Source organism: Salvelinus sp. IW2-2015, linkage group LG27 (assembly GCF_002910315.2).
Source record: "Salvelinus sp. IW2-2015 linkage group LG27, ASM291031v2, whole genome shotgun sequence".
Lineage (NCBI taxonomy): Eukaryota > Metazoa > Chordata > Actinopteri > Salmoniformes > Salmonidae > Salvelinus > Salvelinus sp. IW2-2015.
In genome coordinates this window covers 3161262-3188107 of record NC_036867.1, presented here as the reverse complement: position 1 = coordinate 3188107, position 26846 = coordinate 3161262, and the positions used below count along the sequence as shown (strand labels likewise).

At 41.3% G+C, this 26846-nt stretch overlaps 3 protein-coding genes across 3 annotated transcripts in view; 2 read left to right on the top strand and 1 right to left on the bottom strand.

The window, feature by feature from the left end:
- LOC111953408 (A-type potassium channel modulatory protein DPP6-like) overlaps window positions 1–6836 on the top strand; it is a 212706-nt gene extending 205870 nt beyond the window's left edge. Inside the window, 9 exon segments of the mRNA XM_070435603.1 lie at window positions 677–775; window positions 1327–1396; window positions 1996–2190; window positions 2712–2766; window positions 3623–3722; window positions 4151–4209; window positions 4339–4411; window positions 4505–4578; window positions 6346–6836. Coding sequence (XP_070291704.1) covers window positions 677–775; window positions 1327–1396; window positions 1996–2190; window positions 2712–2766; window positions 3623–3722; window positions 4151–4209; window positions 4339–4411; window positions 4505–4578; window positions 6346–6495 — 875 coding nt within the window. The 3' untranslated portion in view covers window positions 6496–6836.
- Window positions 6837–9200: 2364 nt separating this feature from the next.
- LOC111953407 (gamma-glutamyl hydrolase) lies at window positions 9201–12278 on the bottom strand. The gene is made up of 9 exons (XM_023972656.2): window positions 12002–12278; window positions 11518–11626; window positions 11300–11350; window positions 11104–11188; window positions 10853–10991; window positions 10549–10655; window positions 10360–10450; window positions 10123–10257; window positions 9201–9922 (listed from the first exon to the last, which is right to left on the bottom strand). The coding sequence occupies exons 1-9, from the start codon at window positions 12087–12089 to the stop codon at window positions 9804–9806; spliced, it is 924 nt and encodes a 307-aa protein (XP_023828424.1). The 5' UTR covers window positions 12090–12278; the 3' UTR covers window positions 9201–9803.
- A 6038-nt stretch (window positions 12279–18316) lies between these two features.
- On the top strand, window positions 18317–25057 carry rgs9bp (regulator of G protein signaling 9 binding protein). Its single transcript, XM_023973131.2, has 3 exons — window positions 18317–18772; window positions 23466–23772; window positions 24185–25057. The coding sequence occupies exons 1-3, from the start codon at window positions 18677–18679 to the stop codon at window positions 24556–24558; spliced, it is 777 nt and encodes a 258-aa protein (XP_023828899.1). The 5' UTR covers window positions 18317–18676; the 3' UTR covers window positions 24559–25057.
- Window positions 25058–26846: the final 1789 nt, after the last annotated feature.

Sequence of the window (26846 nt, the reverse complement as noted above, 5' to 3'; positions counted from 1 at the left end):
CATGTATTCTTGGAAGAATAGCCACAACTATGTGTACAAAGGGGACTAGATAGCCTACTCTGCAGTCATATTTTACTGCATATATTTCAGTTTAGAGGCCAAGGGAGAAACTAAAGGTACTTTTGGCAGGAACTCTGCTTTCTAACTGGAGCCCTTAAAGTTATTCTGAAATGTATGTGCTGTTGTGGGGGGAATAACAACCTGGATGCATGTTCTGTGTTGTGTACTCTGCAGCGAACACACACACAGACAAGGTCAAAGAGAAATACCTCTTACAACCAGTCAGACAGTCAGGAGAGAACTCTCTCCCCGACCAAAACACCCATTATTTTTGTTACTAGTCCAATCTCAGTCTCAGCATGCCAAGATAAGCCTCTTTAAGGCTTGTCTCTCTGTAGCCAGCCATTCTGAAGTCTTCATTGATATTTACAGCCTACATTGCTGTTCTGTCTTTATCACGGTGTGTCAGTGCAGGGAGGGAGGGATGTCTCTGCATTCTGGTCATTTCCCTCTATCCTCTTCTGTTATGTCTCTTGTTGTAAGCATGGCTTCATCACAACTTCCAGACCAACATTCTTCCACAACACCCTTTGAACACCTACAGTACGTGCCCTTAGACCATGGTAGCCATAGCAACCTCAGCCATAGACTAAGGCCATGATGTTTGTCACTGCAGAGGTGTTTGACCTGGAGACCAATGAGAATCTGAGGATTAGGCTGGACTCCATGCAGATGCCCCACGTGGAATACAAGGAGATCACCATGGAGGATTACAGTACGTTATGTTCCAGTCTAACGCTAAGGGAGATTTCAACTTCAGAGCTGTCTTTTAAAGTCTGTTTTGTTCAGATGAACAGATAATGAAGCTGAAGAACAAATGAGAATTGTGTAGTGGAAGTATAATCATATCATTACACATACTATCAGGAATCAAGATGAGACCCAAGTGCAGACTGTGTGAAGTAACAATGTTTATTGTAACCACAGTGCAGGAAAACGACAGGTCAAGGCAGGCAGGGGTCCATAATCCAGAGCAGAGGTCAAGGTACAGGATGTCAGGCAGGCGGGTACAGGGTCAGGACAGGCAAAGGTAAAAAACCAGGAGGACGAGAAAAAGAGAGACTAAGGAAAACCAGGCGCTGAGACAAAACGCTGGTAGGCTTGAACAAACAAGACAAACTGACAACAGACAGAAAACACAGGTATAAATACACAAGGGATAATGGGGAAGATGGGCGACACCTGGAGGGGGATGGAGACAAGAACAAGGACAGGTGAAACAGATCAGGGCGTGACACATACTGATCACTTTCTCTTGTTGTGTAGCACTAACGATGCAGATCCTCAAACCTGCCAGCTTTGTGGACTCATCTCCCTATCCTCTGCTCCTCCTCGTGTGAGTACACACACACACACACACACACACACACAACTGCTCTAGTATAAAAGCTAGCTATCCATCTCCACAGTTTCTCATCAGCTGTTGACACAGAGGTCTTCACCTCCTCTGTGCCACGGACAAGTTGCCTCATCAGGAGAGATAATCACCCTCCGACTCAGTGCTTTAATCAGGGCTATTCATCTAAGGCAGAGATGTGGCAACTCTCTCTCCTTCGCACTACCAGTAATTACGCTGCCAATGAAAAGGTCTCCATTCCCCCTTTAATTAACCCTCCTCTCCTTTCCTCCACTATCATACCATCTCACTCCATGCCCTTGCCTGCAGGTTGGTGAAACACACACGAGACTAGATTCTTCAGTCCCTGTCTCTAGTCTTTTCACCCTGGCTCACCTCTGGATGAAGTGGCACTACTATAAAGACAATGTGTCCTTTTCTCTATATCTGCTGTATGAGGACACACCTCCAGTTTAAAAGCGACCGTGAGAGGTGTGTGTGTGCATGTGTAGTTATTTATTTTAGGGAGAGAGAGAGAGTGAGTGAGTGAGAATGATGGGTTAATAAGGACTAAACATGCCGCCTTCCCTCGTCACCAGTGACGGCACCCCCGGTGGTCAGATGGTATCAGAGCTGTTCCAAATGGACTGGGCCACGGTGCTGGTGAGCAGCTTCGGGGTCATGGTGGTACGCTTCGACGGGCGGGGCAGCGGCTTCCAGGGGACCAACCTGCTGCACCGCGTCCAGAGGAAGCTGGGTGTGTTCGAGGAGAGGGACCAGCTGGAGGCCCTCAGGTAGGTACCTTCAACTGCGGCCCGATTCTCCACCCTTCTCCTAAGTGGTGCACTTGCAGTCATGGATTTAAAAGCATTGGATTGGTGTAATAATTGCTGGAGGGAGTTTCCACCATTGTTAAATCCATGATGGGAAGTGTGAGGCCTTGGACTTCTCTGTCACAAGACAGACTGCACTAACACTGTCATATAAACTGAAGAGCAGCCAATCGGCAGAGGTCTGGAAATGTGTAGTGATTTGACATGTGTAAAGAAAAAATAATTTATTCACACACTCTTAGGTAACTAACGTTTAGGCAGCTGAGGCTATAAAGTGTGGGGCTAAATGAGTGTTATGTTCCGCCGGCCTGTACCTCGCCAAATCAGGATTTTCTCCTTTCTATATTACAGCCGGCTGCTAACGAGCTATGACATGGACAGCTAGCAAAATAACTGAGCAGAAACACTTGGAAGGAGTACTCAGGATCAGGAAGTCTTCATTCTGAGATGAAGTAATCCAAATCTAATTTCTTGCATTTCAGTATAATATCTAAAGAGCCCTACGTTGACAAGACCAGGATTGGAGCTTTTGGCAAAGTAAGATACTTTTTCTCCTGATAATTATGAGGTTAATTGGTTGCATGTTACATCTGAATTGGATAATGTTCCCTTGAACCCCTTGTATTGTTTCAGTATCTATCTGCCAACTCTGATGTGCTAACTAACCACCCTTGTTTTAAGTATAGAAATCACTAGGGAGGCTCTTGAATCTTGCTCGTTCATATCAACATATTGAGTATCATATTAAGATTGCTAGCTACACTCTTCAACTGAAGTGCAAGTCAATGACAGCTACAGTGTTTATTCCTACCCTATGTGTTTTTCTTATGTACTGCAGTGCTGGAATTGTGTGTTGAAAATAAATAGGACAAAGACAGATCAGATGTGTGCTGCGAGCTCAACATTTACCTTTGGACCAAATAGATATATTTTTAATAGATTCTGACACCTCTGAGAGGATGTTCATGAAGAGAAGCTTAATTCTGTTGCCTCTGGCCAAGTCCTCCTACTGGCTGCTGATGTATTAGAGAGTCCAGAAGGCCAAATATTATTCGGAACTGATCATCCATAATAGGGAACATACATTATGGAGGAAGCTGCAACTTGCAGTAATGGACATGGGATATTTCATATTATTCATTATCAGGGGCATTGTCAACTAGCCTGGTCCCAGATCTGTTTGTGCTCAATGTGTTGAATAGCATGACAATGACCTTAGGAGTTGGCAAGACAGCACAAACAGATCTGTGACCAGGCTAATGATCTACTGCTCTTGGGTCTCCAAACTCAATCTTTAAACTGAGCTTGAAATGGGTATCTGTCTGTAGGCAGCAGTTAGAGTAGCCTTGTGTTGATATAGGATTTCTGCTTTCTGTCTGTCTGTCTGTCTCAGGTTTATGGAGGCTACGTGACCAGCCTGTTACTCAGCGCCGAGGATTCCCCGGTGAAATGTGGTGCAGCCCTCTCACCCATCACGGACTTTGACCTATACGGTAAGGTGTGTGTGTGTGTGTAAATGCTTCTTATCAACATGATGGAGCAGAGACCCCTCCCACGCCAACACTACGGTGCCAGACAGATGTGAGAGAGAGAGCAGTGATACTTGGGAGGGAAGTGTGCAGAAGCAGGTGTGTGGGATTATGACTCTGTTCATCTCAGACTATGGTTTGTATCTGAAAAGATGGATGTGTTTTAGAGCTCACCTGACAAGAATGAATACTCATCGTAAACTACAGCTGCACATAACATCATCTGTAGTATTTTCTGCTGTATTGAGGTATAACAAGAGGTATGTGTGTGTATATATATGAGGTATATCATGCTAAATGAGGGTTATTAGCACTAGCGTTTCCCCACCTTATTTGAAACGTCCCTTGATAGGATCTAATGAATTGATTCCTTTTGACAACCTCTCTTCCAGCATCAGCTTTTTCAGAGAGATACCTGGGAATGCCCAAGCCTGACCCAAGAGCATATGCGGTATGCCTTCTTTATTCAGCCTTCACTTGAACGTCATGTATGAGCTGTGTTTTTTCTATTGGCTTGTAATATAACATCAGTGTAATACTGTGTATCATAAAATATAATATCTATGTCATTTCTCCACAGATGGCAAATCTAGCACACAGGGCATCACAGTTCCTGGACAAGAAGTTTCTGATTGTTCATCCAACAGCAGATGGTATGAGATCCTTGAAAACCTTTCTAGCCCAACAAAATGCTTTGTGTTTTTAACAATAAGATGGTATGTGTTGGTCTCCTTTTCTCTCACCAGAAAAAGTCCATTTCCAGCACACAGCTAAATTCATCTCCCAGCTGATCAATGAAAAGGCAAACTACACTCTACAGGTGAGAGGTACTTCCCAGAATGACACGTAGAAATGGGATGTATAGAATGGCTACCATCAATAAGGTGCACCAATTTAACTGGAACAGACAAGCCAATGTGTCATGGGAAGCAGATATATTGCTAATTTGCTCATCCAAAATGCATCCCAGTGATTTGACCTTTCTAGGCATTCTATTTCTCTGGGGGCATATTTTGGGCTAGAGCTGTTAAACCAAGGAGTTGTGTAATCCCACACCAGCTGAGGGTGATCTCACAATGACCCCCCCCCCATCTCACTTAATGAGATTACACTCCCCTTTTACGAGGCTTGCTTTAACAGGGTCAACTAATCCCATTAAGACATGGAGCATTTAGAAGTCAGCGTTTAGATCATCGCTGCCTCATAGGTCCCCTTATATGCTCTACTGTGTGTTGACTGAGTAGGCCTCGTCAGTAATTCAGTATGTGGACACCTGCTCGTCAAACATCTCATTCCAAAATCATGGGCATTAATATGGAGTTGGTCCCCCCTTTGCTGCTATTACAGCCTCCACTCTTCTGGGAAGGCTTTCCACTAGATGTTGGAACATTGCTGCGGGAACTTGCTTACATTCATCCATTGAGGTCGGGCACTGATGTTGGGCAATTTGGCCTGGCTCACAGTCGGCCTTCGAATTCATCTCAAAGGTGTTCAGTAGGGTTGAGGTCAGGGCTCTGTGCAGGCCAGTCAAGTTCTTCCACACCGATTTTGACAAACCATTTGTGTATGGACCTTGCTTTGTGCACAGGGGAATTGTCATGCTGAAACAGGAAAGGGCCTTCCCCAAACTATTGCCACAAAGTTTGAAGCACAGAATCATCTAGAATGTCATTGTATTCTGTAGCGTTAAGATTTCTCTTCACTGGAACTAAGGGACCTAGCCCGAAACATGAAAAACAGCCCCACACCATTATTCCTCCTCCACCAAACTTTACAGTTGGCAATATGCATTGTGGAAGGTGGCGTCCTCCTGGCATCTGCTAAACCCAGATGTGTCTGTCCGACTGCCAGATGATGAAGTGTGATTCATCACTCCAGAGAAAGCGTTTCCACTACTCCATAGTCGAATGGCAGCAAGCTTTACAACACTCCAACCGACGCTTGGCATTACGCATGGTGATCTTAGGCTTGTGTGTGGCTGCACAGCCATGGAAACCCATTTTATGAAGCTCCCGACGAACAGTTATTGTGCTGACATTGCTTCCAGAGCCAGTTTGGAACTCAGTAGTGAATGTTGCAACCGAGGACAGACAATTTTTACGCGCTTAAGCACTAGGCGGTCCCGTTCTGTGAGCTTGTGTGGCCTACCACTTTGCGGCTGAGCCGTTGTTGCTCTTAGATGTTTTCACTTCACAATAACAGCACTTACAGTTTACTGGGGCACCTCTAGCAGGGCAGAAATTTGACGAACTGACTTGTTGGAAAGGTGGCATCCTATGACAGTGCCACGTTAAACATCACTGAGCTCTTCAGTAAGGCCATTCTACAGCCATTGTTTGTCTATGGAGATTGCATGGCTGTGTGCTCGATAGTATACACCTGTCAGCAACGGGTGTGACTGAAATAGCCGAATCCATTTCATTTGAAGGGGTGTCCACATACCTTTGTATATATAGTGTACTTTGAAGGGGCTTAGATGATGACGATAATAATAACATGTTTATTATAGCATCTATATGAAGCTGCATGTACATCCAGAGCAATATGAATGGATGTGTGGTGACCAGTGTGTTGTGTTCCCCCTCAGATCTACCCAGACGAGGGCCATTTCATCCACAGCGAGGCCATGCAGCAGCACCTCAGCCAGTCGCTGGTCAACTTCTTCGAGGAGTGTTTCCGGCTACCGGACAAGGTGTTCGAGGAGAGACAGGAGGAAGAGATTGAGGAAGAGGGTTAGCCCAGACAAAACCAACACCCCTAACCAGAGCTCCAGTCTACGCCTAAGCACAATGCCAGTCCCCATACCTGGTTTCACAATCCACATGATATGCAACCTTCTCTTGGTTTCAACCCTCTTTAGTCCTTTTTTTCCAATTTTCACCTTCTGGGTTTCCCCTGCGTTTCAGCATGATCAACCCTGAGACTGCCGCGTTGCAGATCAACCCTGAGACTGCCGCGTTACAGATCAACCCCGAGACTGCCGCGTTGCAGATCAACCCTGAGACTGCCGCGTTGCAGATCAACCCTGAGACTGCCGCGTTGCAGATCAACCCTGAGACTGCCGCGTTGCAGACGCTTGCTTATCTCCTCATCCTCAGTTTTTCTCCTCCTCTTCCTCACCTTTTGATTCAGCACGACTCCACAAGAGACTATCGGCAGCCATTTTTTTGACATCGACACAATGAATACATTACGATGAAGGACCACTAGCTGATGTCATATCTGGAATGTGTTGAAAAGGCGGTCGTGCCAGGAATAGGCATTCTCTGGTCATTTTATGTTTAAAAGGACAAGCTCCTTGGATTCCAAACGACTGGTGGGAGGGAAGGAACATCAAAATCCACACATAAACTTTACCAGTCAGTGAGGAGAGGGAAGACTCTATAGCACAAACTTTACCAGTCAGTGAGTAGGGGAGACTTAATAGCACAAACTTGTGGTCGAAGATACAGACTCCACATTGTATCTGACGGGTCAAACTGGCTCCAGCCCAGTGTCTGGAGTGTGGGTGTCTGTGGAGAAGGGAATGCTCCTATTTTGAAAATCGTGAAGACACCTTTTCATGTCAGACTGTGCTTGTGTCTGTTGTTCCTTTGTCAAGTAGCACATTAAACATTCCCTTCTTTGGACATCGATACTTTGTTTTTTCAGTGTTCAAGTTTATCTTGGAATCTTCTTCTAGCCTCAAGTATGTATTTAAATGGTGTAGTCTTCATTTTTCCATGTCATGAAAAGGATGTGAACCGAATCAATTTTGTTCTTGATTCACTTTGTCTTGGTTTTGTTGCAAATCGTTCTCCTCCAGTCATTTGAAATTCGAAGTATAATATATTTTAGTCACTGTGCCTTACTTTGGGAGCAAGCGGTCCTTTTTATGGACTCCTTTTGTGAAAACAAAATACAACATGGATCATTGTAAAGAAATGTTCTGTTGACCATGGCACCAACTACTGATGGTTAAACCTTCACTCTGAACACTTTGTAATGTTGTCATAGAGTACGTATGGAATTATATCAAGAGTCAAGTAAGAAATGGTCTTCTCTAGTTCCAAATATAACCAATTTCCAAAATGGTTGTAAACAGTAGTAGTTGCATGTATCCTTACATTATTTTACAGATGTTCAAATGGTAATGAAATTTGTTTGTCTGGCTAACGACCACATAAAATGGTTATATTTTAGTAAATGTTGTGGCATTCCAACCCCTCTCAGTATCACAATTCAAACCCATGGATGGGTTTCAGTTGCCACTTTAAAATTGGTAGTGTTGTATGGCCAAAAGTAGTAATAGTACATTTCTATATAAGGTAATTAATAGCTTAGAATCATTATCACAATCTTTACACTATGAAATACAAAGGAATTCAAAAAATGTGAATTTGAGGCACGAGTCTGCATTTTTTATTTGTCATTTTATCTGAATGCTCATTCCTGTTACTTTGTCAATGCATGTTATCAAGTTATTTGCAACTCAATGCGATCTTCGATAGCTCCATTTCAAAATAGTATTTTTGACATCTTGAATGTTCCATACTGGCATTACATTTACAGTAGTATCGTGATTGAGATCCCAGTCTCGTCAGCTTGATGTGTAAATGTTACTCAAATGTCATTTTAGTCTCTTAATATCTGTGTTATTTGTGCATAAATGCATTTTGAAAGTTACATTTGAAATTAATTTTTGTTCTCCTGTTTCTGTCCTTGGGTTGAGTTTAAAGTGGACTTTGCTATCGTCAGCGGCTCTGGTGAACTTTCTGACACTGGCGATTGAACGTGAAGATGGACTTTTGTCAAGTGACCCAAAATAGTACAAGTAACAACTGTGGCATGGGGGTAAATATTAGAATAAACAGTATTTTATCGTCGTACTCCTTGTAGTTTATCTATTTTGGTTCTTATTGCACAATTGTGAATGTTCTCTCTGCTTTGAATTGTGTTTCATAGAAAAACATTTCATCCTCAAGCTAAAAACATTTTATCCTCAAGCTACACAAATCAACCAACTGTTTTGTTGGATAATATAAGAATAAGATTGTTTTAGGTTTGTTCAAAAACATTGACATCCATAGTCATACGAACAACTTTATTGTTCTCAGTTAGCCTACTTTCTTTGTAAAACCTTTATCCAAAATATACAAATCAAACATTAAGCTTTTAATTTACAGAAATGTACATCCAAGTGTTGCTGCAAAAATACCAATACAATTATTGAAATAAAAATGTTCAATTATACTCACAAAAAAACAATACTCCATCAAAAGTAATATATTGTTCAAAGGCATACTTGATTCCAGTGAACAGGATTGTAGGTTTATATCAGTACCATTAAGAACAATAATTAGGTTCCTTTTGAGTAGTTTGATTTATTTTATTTCACTTATTTTAACATTGTCAAACAGATTTCCCCATCTCAAGAGATACATTTTTTTTAACTATAGTGCCAGATAAGGTCGTCAATCCTGTTACTTTATCTTAAATCAGCCATAAATTAATTTGTGACAGGGGGAATGGAAGCTTGTTGTGTACAACAGGGAGGGGCAATTGAATTCAAACTTCGCAAAAAAACATTTATAACCTGTTATTCCAGCCTGACCATCTATGGGTAACAGGGTTGAAGTATTATGCTCGACCCGCTCAGTTTTTCACTACCAAACACCAGAACATGGGTTAAAAGAGTAGAACCAGCTCACCTGCTTTTACACTGACTTGGCAATGCAATGTCTCGGGGGGAAAAAAATCAGAGTTCAGTTCAAGTAACAGAGTTGACCTGAAAATGTGGGATTTTTTTTTTTTTACCCTTAAAATAAATCACAAATAACATTAAATAATCTTCAGAAATGACTCAAGCAACAAAATAACTAGGGCTTTACAATGATGGTGAACTTGGAGAAATGTTGGGGTTAAGTGGGATAAAATCTTCCTAGAAGTCACAGAGGATGCACAGAGGGCATCTCTGGCACTTTAGCAAGTCTATTAATATAACAGGCTTTTAAAATTCAATATTTGTCCACAATTTCTACTTAAAATATCAAAAAGACACTCATTTCAAAAGTAATATATTTGTTCAAAGGCTGACTTGATTCCAGTGTACACAGGATTGTAGTTATATATCAGTGCCCTCTTCTCCACCTCCTCATCCTCAAATTTGTGAAAGTTTTTTCTAGCTGTTAATGAAAAAAGCAGTGACATAGATTAGTGGTTGAAACATATTGTAACAGGTGGAGTTCGATCTTGACCACACCCTTCATGGTTCAGCCAAGGGGGGCACATTCAAGAACTCTCCATGTTACAATAACATCTAGCTACATATTGAGACAAACACAATAGATCCAGTGACATTTTGCAACACTACTATAATAACTACCTTCATTGACAAAGAAATCAGCCATGAAGAAAGTAACCTTTACAGCCAATGGAGAGTGTGGAATGTACGGCTTTGTCCATTCAAATGCATTCTTTTCAGGGTGCCACTGGGTTCCATAGATGGGGAAACCATATGCTACAGAGAAAACAAATCAATGAAAATGATCTTATGCAAGTACATGTTCCAGTTTAAGTTACTGTATATATATATATGCTAAGTTAGAACAATGTGCTTTACCTTCCATAGTTGACACAAACTCGTTTTTCCCATCACTGCTTGTGGTCAGGACTTTGTAGAACTTCCTAAGGTCTGCATTGCTGTTATAAATCTGGATTGCAATGTTGCACGCATAGTTCACAATTAATGCTACAGAGGATACATAAAAGCCTATCACTTGGTATTTGTACACAGACACAATGCACATACCGCCAAAGTGAGACTCCATTTATGGGAGTTTTCAGTGATTGGCTCAGAGGCCAGGGCATCCAGGAGCTCTGATGGGAAGCCCTTGAACATCCTACTCTCTCTTGATCCTGAAAGTGTAAGAATTTCACATTACTTCAAGTTGCAGATTATTGTTTTGGTGAGTGTGTGCATTCTTGCAGCATTTGGATAAGTGAACCGGTTCCATTTGTGATCATTTGGGAAATGTAGTTCTGGTCAAATCTGATGAGTGATGCTTTTCTCTTATGTCTGTATGGTGATACACGCAAGTACATATAAAACATACCGTTAGTAAACACCAGTGGCAATGCCACACCACTGGTGTTGGTGTGGGACAGAAGCATCTTTCCACTGGTCAGGTACGTCAATTCCTCAAATCCAAGACACGTGCCCCATACAGGGAAATAGTCACCCCTTGAGTTGGCCTAAAAAGTCAACAACAAAAAATTATTAAGAACAGGTTTTTCCCCCCACATATTTGGTAAGGTAAAATGAAGCTCCACAATATGTGCAAGTATCAAAAGGAACATGTCATACCTCTATGGCAAGCTCATAAAAGATTCTAGCAGCGTTTGCATACCCAGATGTGAGGATGCTAACACCACCACCAGGGTAGAGTATTCTACAGGGGTGAAATATGTAGTTCATTTTTTATTTTTTTAAAGTGGGATAAAGATAACAAAAACACCACAACCGTGGGTCTTGTACAGCAAATAGCATAGTTGACACCTACCCATTAATGGAGTTGAACAGTGTTTTGTACTCTTCCAGTGTCTTATTTATCCTGTAGAAATCACAGAAAAGTTTGTCAGAGGTTCATAATAAAGTAGTTGGGAAATTAACATTAGGCCTATCTAATATTCAGTCAAATGTTATGAGATATTGAGAACAATATTTGAAAAGCTGTTAAGTGCTCAAATATAGTACATTGTCAATCTGCATGAAGCTTACATCACAGGGACGACTCTTGCTCCAGCAGACTCCAGGAACTTGACATACGATGCGGCTATATAAGACGCATTCTGTGGTCGAGGCGAGTATACCTCCTGGGCCAAAACACCTTAGGAAATCGCATACAGTTTAGAAAGTGAGTTACAATGAGTTTAATAAAGTTAAAGTATTTTCAGTAAAGCTACAAAAAGATTTCATGTAATAAAATATTCATTTGATTGTAAAGAAGAACCTGTACGGTAAGTTAGGCCTACTCTGAATGGGTTACATTTATAGAATAGTACCTATCATTCTGAGGACTAATTGTAGCTATATGGTTGATGTTTTTGATATCAGACCGGACTTTGAAGAGGTCAAACTAGTTATGCAACGTTCTAAACTCACATAATCATCTATTTGGCAGTGTTAATGATATAGGGAACTATTTATAATAAATACATGATGTAACGCTTTAGTTTCTTAGTCATGTGATGCAGAAGTTCACCGATAATAGGCTCGTCGTTGCTCTTCAGCGCTGTGCACGAGGACAAAGATGAGAAAGCAAAACAAAACATTAGGGCAAAATTGCTCATTTCCCGAAACGTGTTTCCACGTGTGGATCAAATTGGTATTGTAAAAAATTGAAACCAGCTTCTCCGTCTAAAGAGGACTTGATGACACTGGAAACTAGTACATTGCTACAGGTTGCATACAGTTTATGTTTCTCATGAGGAAGAGCTCAATTGCGTAGTCCTGGCGTCCTCATCTCTTTCTCAAAACCCATTGGAGAAGGTCAGAGGGGTGGGACTTTTGGCTTTATCACCCAATGGGTTTGAGGAGACGAAGGACTGCCGGTGTAGGATGGACATAACCAAATGAGAAAAGGCAATGTTCCTGCTACATTAATGATCATAAACTGCTGCGTAAATTATCCTAAAACAACCTGCTACGAAAAAGTTTCACGTGTTTTTACTGGCAGCGTAATAAAATGGACATTCCAGTTTTCAGCCTTCAAAATAAAAGCTCAAACTGTAGAGGACAGGTTTTAGTTTTTTCTCTACTATCTTCTAAAAGTGCCCATTAACCTTAATCACATTGACATTTCAATAAAACTTGAAAATAACAATATATTTCATTGTTCTAAAAGTGTTGGTTAATTGAAAATACAAAAAAAATAAGATCTCACCTAATTTACAATTACTTTTTAAATATAGTGGACTCACAGGAGGCTGATGAAGGGAGGACGGCTCATAATAATGTCTGGAATGGAGACCATGGAATGGTATCAAACACATGGGAATCATGTGTGTCATGTGTTTGATACCAGTTCATTTACTCCATTCCAGCCATTACAATGAGCCCCTCCCCAAGTAAGGTGTCACAACCACCTGTGATCGGACTGTACGTTAAATATAATAATTGGACTGTATGCATCAGCTAATCTCAAATATGAACGGCTATTCTATATTATACCTGCAAATTGAACAAAAAATTGTGGCATGTACAGCAGTTTCAGTTTCAGTAGGTGTCTTCAGACAGGCATCCACAATGTTATGAATGAGGAACAAAAATGACAAAACATGTGTACATCCACAATGATGGGATGGATTAGATAAATGCATCCATTCTTCATCCATTTGTTTTTGTTTTGAAATAATAAGGATGAGATTATAAAGTGTTTCTGTTGGCTGAGATGAAAAATATCCCACAGTAGTAAGTATTTGGCGCCCTCAGGTGTTTATTTCTTAGAGGTGTAGAGCAGGATGCATAAAGCTCATGACGCGTTGAACAGGAGAAAACTGATTCCCCAAATTAACAGCGCCACAAAATCTGTAGGGCATGCAAACAAACATGCCAATGTCCATTGTTGAAAACACAACTTTGATCTTATCTGTATGTATACAATTAGTCAATGCCACTCTGACATTGCTCCTCCCAATATATATATATTTATTCATTCCATTCTTTTACGTTTAGATTTGTGTTGTGGTGTATTTAGATACTACTGCACTGTCGGAGCTAGGAACACAAGCATTTCGCTACACCAGCAATAGCATTGCTAAATATGTGTATGTGACCAATAAAATGTTGTTTGATTTATAGTAGGCTCACTATGTGTTTGATTATTATTTTATTATTTTATTTCACCTTTATTTAACCAGGTAGGCTAGTTCAAAACATGTTCTCATTTGCAACTGCGACCTGGCCAAGATAAAGCAAAGCAGTTCGACACATACAACAACACAGAGTTACACATGGAATAAACAAAACATACAGTCAATAATACAGTAGAAAAATTTTTAACAAAAAGTCTATATACAGTCAGTGCAAATGAGGTAAGATAAGGGAGTTAAGGCAATAAATATGCCATGGTGGCGAAGTAATTACAATATAGCAATTAAACACTGGAATGGTATATGTGCAGAAGATGAATGTGCAAGTAGAGATACTGGCGTGCAAAGGAGCAAAATAAATAAATACAGTATGGGGATGAGGTAGTTGGATGGGCTGTTTACAGATGGGCTATGTACAGGTGCAGTGATCTGTGAGCTGCTCTGACAGCTGGTGCTTTAAGCTAGTGAGGGAGATATGAGTCTCCAGCTTCAGTGATTTTGCAGTTCGTTCCAGTCATTGGTAGCAGAGAACTGGAAGGAAAGGCGGTCAAAGGAGGAATTGGCTTTGGGGGTGACCAGTGAGATATACCTGCTGGAGCGCGTGCTACGAGTGGGTGCTGCTATGGTGACCAGTGAGCTGAGATAAGGCGGGGCTTTACCTAGCATAGACTTGTAGATGACCTGGAGCCAGTGGGTTTGGCGACGAATATGTAGCGAGGACCAGCCAACGAGAGCGTACAGGTCGCAGTGGTGGATAGTAAATGGGGCTTTGGTGACAAAACGGATGGCACTATGATAGACTACGTCTAATTTGCTGAGTAGAGTGTTGGAGGCTATTTTGTAAATGACATCGCCGGGATCGGTAGGATAGTCAGTTTTACAAGGGTATGTTTAGCAGCATGAGTAAAGGATGCTTTGTTGCGAAATAGGAAGCCGATTCTAGATTTAATTTTGGATTGGAGATGCTTAATGTGAGTCTGGAAGGAGAGTTTACAGTCTAACCAGACATCTAGGTATTTGTAGTTGTCCACATATTCTAAGTCAGAACCGTCCAGAGTAGTGATGCTAGTCGGGCGGGCGGGTGCGGGCAGCGATCAATTGAAATGCATGCATTTAGTTTTACTATCATTTAAGAGTAGTTGGAGGCCACGGAAGGAGTGTTGTATGGCATTGAAGCTCGTCTGGAGGTTTGTTAACAGTGTCCAAAGAAGGGCCAGAAGTATACAGAATGGTGTCATCTGCGTAGAGGTGGATCAGACAAAAGCGGCATCATTGATATATACAGAGAAAAGAGTCGGCCCGAGAGTTGAACCCTGTGGCACCCCCATAGAGACTGCCAGAGGTCCGGACAACAGGCCCTCCAATTTGACACACTGAACTCTATCTGAGAAGTAGTTAGTGAACAAGGCGAGGCAGTCATTTGAGAAACCAAGGCTGTTGAGTCTTCCGATAAGAATGCGGTGATTGACAGTCGAAAACCGTGGCCAGGTCGATGAAGACTGCCGCACAGTACTGTCTTTTATCGATGGCGGTTATGATATCGTTTAGGACCTTGAGCGTGGCCGAGGTGCACCCATGACCAGCTCGGAAACCAGATTGCATAGCGGAGAAGGTACGGTGGGATTCGAAATGGTCGGTGATCTGTTTGTTAACTTGGCTTTTGAAGAATTTAGAAAGGCAGGGCAGGATGGATATAGGTCTATAACAGTTTGGGTTTAGAGTGTCTCCCCCTTTGAAGAGGGGAAATCGCATATTGAAGTTGGAAATCGCATATTCAACAATGAGTGGTTTACAAGGAATCAGTGGCTAACTGCAAGCATTGCAATCAGTAACCTGCTATTCAGTGGAGTGGGTGTGTGGTCCCAAGTCTGGGTTTAAAGGTGTCTTTTCCAAGTTTGAATGGATAAACATTCAACATTGTCTATGCTGTCAATCTAGCATGACTTCTGCCACGCTCAAAACAACTGGAAACTCGGAAACTGGGATATCTCAGACTTCAGTGAGTTCAAGACAATTGAGAACTCTGGAAAAAAATGAGCTCTGACTGGGAAAATACATTTTGAACAGTCATCCAACTCGGAATCGCAAGTCAGGAACTCGGGCCTCTTTCTTGACCTCCGACCTGAAGATCACTGACGTCATCATGATTCGACCTTGTTTTTTTCAGAGTACCTAGTTGTCTTGAAAGCACCATAAATCCAGAGAATGCCAGAACTTGATGAGAAAGTTTGATGACAAAATTTGCCCACAAAGGACCACTTCGGCACCTTTCCTGTTCAAGTGAGCACAGCATAACAAGGTGAGTCCAAAAATGTCTTGTATGCTGCTGCATAAATTAAGTAATATGCCAGGGAGATATGTATACTGTAGCTAAGAAAGTAATACTCTGTGTATGTTGTGTAGTAAGATGTTAGTAGCCCATCTGCCTCACCCTAATAATTTGGTCCTTTTTCCACTCATAATTTCACCTACTGTTCTGATTTGGTGGTGCACATGTAGCCTATAGCCTGTTTTAGAAAAATCTAATCATCGAATATTGTAAGACCTTTCATCGTTTGCTTATATGGCCCCTTTATTTATCCTACAGTTCTGACTTGGTGTACAGGGAGACTGCAGTAAGAAAGGCCCATGTTCTGAATTCTGTACATTTCAAAAGTGCTTAACAAATATTTATATTGACTACGTCCGTCCTAGCTCACTCATTTATGTCTTAATTGAAATTACGGATTGCCTCTTATTCACTCATCGTTCCCTTATGCCATTGTTTATACATCTCAATTATCATTAGAAACCACATTTGTTTAAGCAAGTCAGCCATATCCGCTATGTTTTTTTAAAAGGCAGTAAATGAGGCTGAATTAACTGTTTCACTGCCAGACAAGGCTCTGCTGATAGCTAGGTGTAACAGTGGTGAGGTGTTCAGACTGCTGTTGGGACTCTGCTGTTGGGTTAGCTTTATGTAGGCCCTAACAGTTTGTGGGCACCGTTTGTCACCGTTATAGTGCAATTAATGTATTGTTTAGTGTTGTGTTATGTTATGTAGTGGCTTTGCTGGCATCCATCTAAAACATATTTTTTTGCCCCACCAAGATTGACATGCTAATATTGCCACTGCATGCATACATTGCTTAATAATACACTGATTTCATGCTACGTGAGACTGTTTAGTGTTGATGCATCCATGATTTGTCGATGTAATAGTTTGTTGTTACAATATAGGGGTGTTCGTGGTAATGGCTGCAGTGGAAATCAAACATATAGTTTCCGGTCATTATTATGAGCCATTCTCTCCTCAGCAGCCTCCTGTGTTAGCAGTGGAAGTAGATAGGCCGCTACAATGTTGCAAATGCATTTTGTCACAAAATGTAGGTCTATTACTTGTTTAAACCAGCAGGTGGCTCTAGAGACCTTAACATACTGTACGTAGCCTGACAGTTCTAATCAAGTAAAAACAGATGTTAAAGTTATTTTCTACTCTAATTCATGTAGTTATTTATTCATGCATAATTTGTTTGTGTAGCATATTATTATACATAATTTTATGCCATACATTCAACTGGGATTCTAGGCTTACACTCTGGGCACACATGTGAGTATTCATTTAGCCTAATTGTACTTCTTAATCACACGGTCATTAGTTCTTTATCATCACACTTAACTTTAGAAGTAATGAATGTGTGTGGGTATGTGATGTATTTAAAAAAAAAAATAATAATAATAATTTTACAACAAAGTTATGTCCGGGCATTCACAGGTGATGCACTATGAACCTCGAATGACATGGTAAAAGTCCTGGGTGGAAACCACCACAAAAGAAGCTGATTGGACAATGGTGCCCTGTACTGCTCTCCATTCAAGTTCTAATCCACACTAAGTGCTTCTTCCACTCATTGCTCAGTCTTTATATTTGCTTATGAAAGAAAGCTACTATTGTGGTAATGGATTAGTGTGTCAATAACACAAACAGTCAGTCATTTTCATGAGTAACCTCACAATGTTGACAACTGAATTACAACAACACACATACAATTCATGGACATCAATCAGTTTTCATGTCTGGTATGTTTGTGGGAAGGTGCGGAGAGACACTCTCTCCATTTAAAATTACAGTTTATTTAATAATCATTTAAAACTTAAAGTAGTGTGACCTTTCAGTCGCAAAATGTTATGCTTGGAACAGATTTCAGAAGTGTGAGAACATGGTGAACAAAATCATGGTATAGTTACTCTATTCACTGTATCACAGTATCAATACAAAGTCATCAAAACACTTAACCCGCAGTATTTGTGACAGTAAACCGGGTCTTCACATGTTGAAGGCATGATGGTACAATTCAGACCAATATCTGATCAAAACAGTCCACACTTGCCCTCACTGTACATTCATTCATAAATTAATCAAAAGAGGTATACAGCAGTATAGTAGTTAGTAAAAACACTTAGTAAAAATGTTCCACAAGGTTGTATCATGCTGGAGAGGTAAGGACAGCTGTAGACCACATGTACTGTAGACCACAGCCAAGAGACACAAAAAAGCTTTTCCGCTCATCAACCTCCACACCACCGATAAGTCAGGGAAAGGGATGTCTCTGAGGAGGGCACCCATGCATCTCCTGCACAATAGCATCATCATCGTGCCTTAGGGGGATGGATAATGAGATTAGTCGCTGGGGCCAAGCCTGCGTCAGTCCAAAGGGGTCAATCGCTGGATTATCACTGCTCTTGCTAAGGACTTAGACACCACTATCCCGTACACAACATTTTGTAGTCCTCGTTGACTTTTTCTACACCTGACTTTTTTTTTGGAGGGGGGATTATTAGGTGGAAGGTAAGAGTGGAAGACCTCATGTTTGCCGGTTTTGACGTTGCAAAGTTTTGGAATAAGAATTATGGTGCATGACTTTGTAGCCTGCATGACCATGGGATTCTGACTGTCCCGGGTGCAGAGTGTTGAATGAGGGGTCTGGCTGGGAAGTGAGTGCAGGGGTGACCGGCGGACTGAAGGACGGGTGGGCTTTGTGCTCGCCTGCTGTGACAGGGTCTGCAGCTCTCGACCAGCAGCCCTCATGCCACTCATCAACAACAAAGTGGGTGACGATGGCACTACCAGTTCACCAAAGACTCTGGAAGAGGGGAAGGTTCTTATCGACTCACTCATAAAGGTGAGATGCTCAGGTTGGCAGTTATGGTTTTGTCAAGTTATGGTTTTATCTACAAAGTACCCGTTCAAATAATCTGTCCTCCATTCTTTTCACAAAGGGGTTAGTCAGTCCACTTATCTTGTGATTAAATGAGGATGATAGACTAAGACTTCTGGAAAAGTTTATGTGTAACAAAGCTTTAATGCATGTACTATCATTTGAATGGTTTGGTCTGTTGAGCTCATATTTATTGAGAGATCACGATATCTTAGCCTACTATGTATATAGTGTATATATATCCAATATTTTCTTGCAGATAGTTCTTAAATATGCAGAAATATATTCTCCTAAACTATTACTTGTACTGTATCTGCTTTAGGTTAATTCTTCAGAGGTGAAAATTATTCAAATTCAATTCTAGTTCTGTTAAATTGAAATTGAAAGAATGAATATGCCAAATGATTTACTGCAATATCCCAAATAAACACTGAGCATATGGTAAACAATGCAAATATGCATTATGTGAGTATTCCGTATTAGTCTGTATCAATATAATAAGGTATTAATACAATCCCTATATCACATAACACCCTGAGTTCACTGAGCACAGATTATTGTCATCCTAATGTGGCTATGTTAAGAGCTGAAACCAGGCCAATGAGTTCTAAATACACTTAAGATTTTCCATCCATAGGGCATAGGACGTCTTACCTTTCTCATAATAACTGAACATATTCCATTGTTAAACTATATCATTTTTCCAGAAAGGTCTAATTTATAGGATGAAATAAACATTAAATAATCTGCAAATTCTCATTTGATCTATTTTACTATAAATACAAGGAATCTTAGTTACTGATCCTCCCATGCACTACCTCCTGACAAAGCTGCTGTTATGGTAGACCTAGTAATGCATTGAACCATTAGGCCATATCTTTTCAGTGAAAGTGCTTTATTACCCAAAGGGTAAAAGCACATGTTTTTTTTGTCTTGGTCATAGTTTGTAGTAAGTGCCTGACATCCTTACACAAGAAGTACAATAGGACAGCCAGGATGGCACTGTGACTACAAAATTATATCAACATTTGCTCTCTTAGAAGGTCCAATGCAAGTGTTTTTATCTCAATATCAAATTATTTCTGTGTAAGAATGAAGTACCTTACTGTGATTGTTTTCAATTAAAATAGTCAAAAAGAAAAAAAAATTGCTTCTGAGCAGAGAGCAATTTTTTGTTGTTGAATTTTACCTTTATTTAACTAGGCAAGTCAGTTAAGAACAAATTCTTATTTTCAATGACGGCCTAGGAGCAGTGGGTTAACTGCCTTGTTCAGGGGCAGAACAACAGATTTGTACCTTGTCAGCTCGGGGATTCAAACGTGCAACCTTTCGGTTACTAGTCCAACGCTCTAACCACTAGGCTACCATAAATATCTCAAACATGAATTTTGCTAGGACTGTCTGGGTCTGTTATTGGCAGAGAGGTTTGGAACTCGCTTTCTACCTATTGGGCACACACTGGTTGAATCAAGGTTGCTTCCACATAATTTCAATGAAACTACGTTGAACCATGTCTGTGTCCAGTGGGTATTAACTATTTAACGCATAGTGATGTCACCATGGAAGGTTCAAAGCTCCATCCCACCAAAATAGGCTGAAATTTCAGGCAGCCTATTCAAACAGCTCATTATCATAATTTTCACAATTTCACAGTATTATTCCAACCTAATAGTGTGGAAATATATATAAAACAACGGGAAAATCACGTTTCTGACTGCACTGGTCCTTTAAGTCAGTGCATTCGGAAAGTATTCAGACCCCTTCCCTTTTTCCACATTTTGCTACGTTACAGCCTTATTCTAAAATTGATTAAATTGTTTTTTTTTAATATGTATTAAAAATAAAAAACAGAAATACCTTATTTACATATGTATTCAGACCCTTTGCTATGAGACTCGAAATTGAGCTCAGGTGCATCCTGTTTCCATTGATCATCCTTGAGATATTTCTACAACTTGATTGAAGTCCACTTATGGTAAATTCAATTGATTGGACATGATTTGGAAAGGCACACCCCTGTCTATATAAGGTCCCACAGTGCATATAAGGTCCCACAGTGACAGTGCATGGAAGAAGTTTGGAACCACCAAGACTCTTCCTAGAGCTGGAGTTTGCCAAAAGGCACATAAAGGACTCTCAGACCATGATAAACAAGATTCTCTGGTCTGATGAAACCAAAATTGAACATTTTGGCCTTAATGCCAAGCGTCATGTCTGGAGGAAACCTGGCACCATCCCTACGGTGACACATGGTGGTGGCAGCATCATGCTGTGGGGATTTTTTTCAGCGGCAGGGACTGGGAGACTAGTCAGGATCGAGGGAAAGATGAACGGAGCAAAGTACAGAGAGATCCTTGATGAAAAGCTGCTCCAGAGCGCTCAGGACCTCAGACTGGGGCGAAGGTTCACCTTCCAACAGGACAACGACCCTAAGCACACAGCCAAGACAACGCAGAAGTGGCTTCGGGACAAGTTTTTGAATGTCCTTGAGTGGTCCAGCCAGAGCCAGGACTTGAACCCGATCAAACATCTCTGGAGAGACCTGAAAATAGCTGTGCAGCGACGCACCCCATCCAATCTTACAGAGCTTGAGGGGATCTGCAGAGAATAATGGGAGAAACTCCCCAAATACAAGTGTGCCAAGCTTGTAGAGTCATACCCAAAAAGACTTGAGGCTGTTGAAGCCAAAGGTGCTTCAACAAAGTACTGAGTAAGGGGCTGAATACTTATGTAAACCTGGTTTTGTTTTGTCATTATGGGGTATTGTGTGTAGATTAATGAGGGGAAAAACTATTTCATCAATTTTAAAATAAGACTGTAACGTAACAAAATGTGGAAAAAGTCAAGGGGTCTGAATACTTTCTGAATGCATCGTAGCATATCAAAATGTCAAGATATTAATACTGATAATGAATATGACAGTGTGTGATTGAAGAGTGGATACTGTGTCAGAAATGCACAGTGTGGTAGTAGGTTGACCTTTGCTGCACACCTGCAACTCTCCCATGCACTCACTCACTGCCTGTAATATCTCCAATCTGGCTCTACCTTACAGATTCCTATGATGACTAGAAAAGCCCCTATACAAGGTCCTTAGGCTTATCCAAAAATAGATCTATGGCAATCAGATTATTAGTCATAGTTGTCATGTAAACCAATCTGTCGGGCTAAGCGCTGAATGCCTATTAATAACCACTCGTATGATTCAAATCAATGAAACTGTCATACTTTGTAGAAATTTGTCTAACCTGGTGTCTGACTCAGAGCTAGTTAGGAGATTCTGATTTTCAGAGCGATATTAGGTAACTAATAATGACCTCAAACCATAGTTGTTACTTTCTAAGTACCATCGCACCCAAGCAGGCTTTGGTTATCATAAATAGTAGAGCCATTGCACCTCCTGATGGCCAAAAGGGAAATGACAGTATTCATATAAAGTAGCTTGGCCACTAGCTACATTCCTTTCACAGGTTTGAGAGAGAATAGTTGCTGAACCAATGATTGTTGTTGACATAGTCCTCTCCAATATGCCAAATTACTGGACGTTTGTGTGGAGGACCACAGCAAATTAAAAACCAAGTTCCAGGCATTACTAATGGCCTAAAGGTGCTAGTACAGACATGACAGTATACAGTCAAATTACTTAATTTGTTTAAAGCCGCAGTTCAGAATGTGTGATTTAGCTCAATGGCAGCCCAGCTTCTAAAGCTGAGGGATGAGGTTGGAGAAATGTATGTGGCATGGCCTCATCTAAAGGAGGGAGCGAGAGGGTGTGGGAGTGATTTTGAATTATCAAATAAAATTGAAGTGAATTGTTTACCAGTATTTAATAGTAATTTCCGCTACATACCTACGCCGATCTTAAGCATCATGTCCGTCAGACAACTTATGTGTGGCACAGTATTTAGAATAAGGCAACAACAAAAAAAATTCAAGCTGAGAAGATATACATACATCTTGTTTCTGGTTTTAAACTGAAACCCTCATACGTTTTTACACAATCGACCACTGTCTTTTGTAATCTCACCCACACCACAAAATTATGCAGTTTGTAAATACATACATTTAACCTAAGACCATTTGCAGACCAGTTGTGTTTACAAAACACAGCACATTTTCCACGAAGGACTATTGCTTGTCTCCTGACCTACAGACACAATGGAAACAAGTATTTAGACTATATTGTGTTGATATCCTTGACGACAGATTGTGGTATATGTATCTGTTGCCGGGTGTAACATTTTCATGTATTTAAAATTGTCAAATCAAATCAAATCAGCAGATCTAAGCAAAGACAACAATTCACCCCCATTGTGTCTCTCTACCTCCTACAGTCCTACAATTGTTTTCAGCACACATCATCTATTCTCACAGATTTAGACAATACAATACAAATGCTGTATATTGTGTCTAATCAGTCAACCTTTTTCACACCACTGAGTCTTAGGTGAGCTGTACTGCACTCACTGGCCTGGTTACACATCCACCATTGTTTCTGGAACAATGATGATAAGATGAGATATGTCAAAATAAATATCCACGCTATCACAGTGTGATTGGGAATGGCACAATTGTATGAAAATGATATTACAGTATGAAATGTTTCGTTTTTACGTGAGTGACCTGTAAATAATATTTTTCCCCTATTGGCCAACAGGTGGTGGCATGTTACCGCCACCTGGCCTCGTGTGTGGGTGGGTGCACGGACAGCTTGCACCTGCGTGACGAGCTGCGGCTAACGCGGGAGAAGGCCCAGAAGTTAGCGGTGGCCAGCCGTCACCACCTCACGGCACGGCTACGGGATAAGACACTGCCCCAGGAGGAGAGACAGGAGATGGAACTGCTCTGGGTGGCCTTCACCTCCAGTCTGGAACTCCTCCACGCAGACATGTGCAAAGTCTTCAACATGGGTTCCAACTTCTCCCTGATCAATAACAACACCTTAGTGCAGACTGGCATACAAGGTTAGCAAGTGCCACAGTCAGATGGGCAATTTTTCGTATTGTTTTCCACACAAACCTATCCTAAACTGCAGTTAATAAAAACCCACAGGCCGCTGACTCTTTAGCTCTATAGCAGGGTATTCAAATCTTAACCTACGGCGGTCCGAAGTACTGCTGGTTTTCTGTTCTACCTGATCATTACTTGCACCCACCGATTGTCCCAGGTATAAATCAGTCCCTGATTAGAGAGGAATAATGAAAAAAAAGCATCCATATAGTCTACATCCATATAGTCTACATCCATATAGTCTACATCCATATAGTCTACATCCATATAGTCTACATCCTAGTCTGGGCTTCCACAAGCTGTGGTAACCTTATTTACATTCGTGGCTAGCTCTTCTTCTCACATGTCTCTTCTCCCACTTTCCAGGGGAAACCAGCGAGGTGACAGCGCGGGCCCTCAGCCTGGCAGACCTGACCCGCGCCGAGGACCAGGTTCCTGCCATCCTGGAGGATCTGGAGCAGAGCCAGCTGGAGGAGGAGATCGCCCATGTGGATGTCATGCTGGAGGACATGGAGGAGAAGGTCAACGTCCTGCGTTGGATGGTGGAGGCCCGCGGGCCCCAGTACGTCGAACCGGCCAGCACGGACAGCGCCTCGTTGGGCCTCTTGTCCACGGACGAGGAGGCAGGTCCCCAAAGCCAGCAGTGCTGCGGGCGCAGCCAGGTTTTCATGGTGCTGGTGCTGTGCAGCGTGGCAGTGGTGATGGTCGTGCTGTCCGTCTGCGTGGTCTATCTCTCATGAGGAGGCTTGTCACCAGTGGATTTCACCCAGGTTACGTTGAGCCGCTAAAAGCAGTAGGACCTTATGTTGCCATAAATTCCCTCCTCATGTCAATTGATATCCGAAAATATGGTTGTTGGAAGAAAGTGGTGTTGTTGAAAGGGCGGGGTACTTTACATATTTCTTTATTTGAATAAAGAGCCACATTTAGAATGTATACACTCCAGATGACACAGTTTGACGCTCCCATTTCTGTTAGAAAGTCAATATCAAACACATTCAAAAATAGTTAGATGCCCTATGCAATGTAGTTTAGCTAATGTTAATGTATTGTAGTGGAATGAATTTGAACCATTTTTGCTCTTTACTAATGTATGCTGACTACTGTATATGATATTAAGGTTAATGAATTTCTATTGAAATGCATTGGACATAATCTGTTTATACAACTTGACAGTGGTTGACAAAGTACACCCACCACATTTAGGTCCATGTTGTCATTGACACTGAAGGTGTTTGTGCTGCCAGATTACAATGAAGATCTTCGCACATGAGTGCAATGTGTGGGAGCATATCAGTTTGCTGACCTCTTGTGAATATTACATTCTAATGAAGAATTTCATGTGAATATTCTCAATATTGTGGCTTCCGTGTCACTTCAACCAATAGGTTAGCTTATTGCATTACTGATATTGTATCCAGGCTTTCGCAATACAGTAATTATTGCAGGAATATGTGTAGTACTTGTGGAGTATTCTGTTTATATTCTGTCTTCAGAGTCCTCCCTAACCCAAATACCATAAACCTGACCCGGGTCTGGAACAGGTTCTACAATAAATCAAATGGAACATGTGTTGCTGTGTCCCCAGCTTCAGATTCAGGCTAGCAGTTGTGCCAGCAATGCAAGCAAACAGGGAGACTTTTCCACTCAAGGCACATGAAAAATACAAACATTGTAAGTGACATACAGTAGCTGAGAATGTGTTTCCTAAACACAGTGGACGGCCTGTGCACAATTTCATATATTACCAAGGATACACATATATTACCAAGGATACACATATATTACCAAGGATACACATATATTACCAAGGATACACAGGGCCGGACTACCACATTTGGGGCACAGAGGCACTGACCCGATTTTTTGTGTTGACATATTTTTCAGTTTTATAGCTAATGCTATTGTAGATATTTTGTCAAGAGAAAATGTTGCAGTTTTAAAGTAAATTTCCTGCAATTCTATACTATTTGCTATGGGTCAGAGAGAAAATGTTGCTGTTTTGAAGCTAATTTCCTGCTATTCTACACATTTTGGCAAGAGACTGAGAGAACATTTGGCAGTTTTTAAGATAATTTCCTGCTATTCTACACATTTTGCTATCAGATGCTATCTGGGGGGCCCCCGACCTCCAGGTGGTCCCCAACCCTGTTCGGTAATCCGGCCCTGATGATACAGGTCAAGGCATTAACTAATGTCTCTTAATTCCATATTCCAAAAGTAAAGTAAAGGTTTGTGTAGCTTCTGTATTAAATCGTAATCTGCTAAATCTTTCAACACCCAAGCTGTGGTGTAAAAACTGTGAATACCATATTATATTTCATTAACAGAGCATTACAACTTTTAATGAACTGCAGTAGTATAGTAATAGCTTATGTAATAAATAATATGTACATGTTTATTCATACCCATCAACTGTAAACTCAGCAAAAAAAGAAACATCCTCTCACTGTCAACTGCGTTTATTTTCAGCAAACTTTTCAGCAAACTTAACATATGTAAATATAACAAGATTCAACAACTGAGACATTAATAACGGAACAAATTCCACAGACATGTGACTAACAGAAATGGAATAATCTGTCCCTGAACAAAGGGGGGGTCAAAATTAAAAGTAACAGTCCGTATCTGGTGTGGCCACCAGCTGCATTAACTACTGCAGTGCATCTCCTCCTCATGGACTGCACCAGATTTGCCAGTTCTTGCTGTGAGATGTTACCCCACTCTTCCACCAAGGCACCTGCAAGTTCCTGGACATTTCTGGGGGGAATGGCCCTAGCCCTCACCTTCCAATCCAACAGGTTCCAGACGTGCTCAATGGGATTGAGATCCGGGCTCTTTGCTGGCCATGGCAGAACACGGACATTCCTGTCTTGCAGGAAATCACGCACAGAACGAGCAGTACGGCTGGTGGCATTGTCATGATGGAGGGTCATGTCAAGATGAGCCTGCAGGAAGGGTACCACATGAGGGAGGAGGACGCACAGCGTTGAGATTGCCTGCAATGACAACAAGCTCAGTCCGATGA

Excerpts from the sequence above, each read along its gene's own strand:
- rgs9bp (XM_023973131.2), top strand. The coding sequence starts at position 18,677 with ATGCCACTCATCAACAACAAAGTGGGTGACGATGGCACTACCAGTTCA. Across the intron at positions 18,773-23,465 it reads TTATCGACTCACTCATAAAG|GTGGTGGCATGTTACCGCCA; the intron begins GTGAGATGCTCA and ends ATTGGCCAACAG. Across the intron at positions 23,773-24,184 it reads AGTGCAGACTGGCATACAAG|GGGAAACCAGCGAGGTGACA; the intron begins GTTAGCAAGTGC and ends CCCACTTTCCAG.
- LOC111953407 (XM_023972656.2), bottom strand. The coding sequence starts at position 12,089 with ATGAGCAATTTTGCCCTAATGTTTTGTTTTGCTTTCTCATCTTTGTCC. Across the intron at positions 11,627-12,001 it reads CAACGACGAGCCTATTATCG|GTGTTTTGGCCCAGGAGGTA; the intron begins GTGAACTTCTGC and ends CGATTTCCTAAG. Across the intron at positions 9,923-10,122 it reads TGATTTCTTTGTCAATGAAG|CTAGAAAAAACTTTCACAAA; the intron begins GTAGTTATTATA and ends TTTCATTAACAG.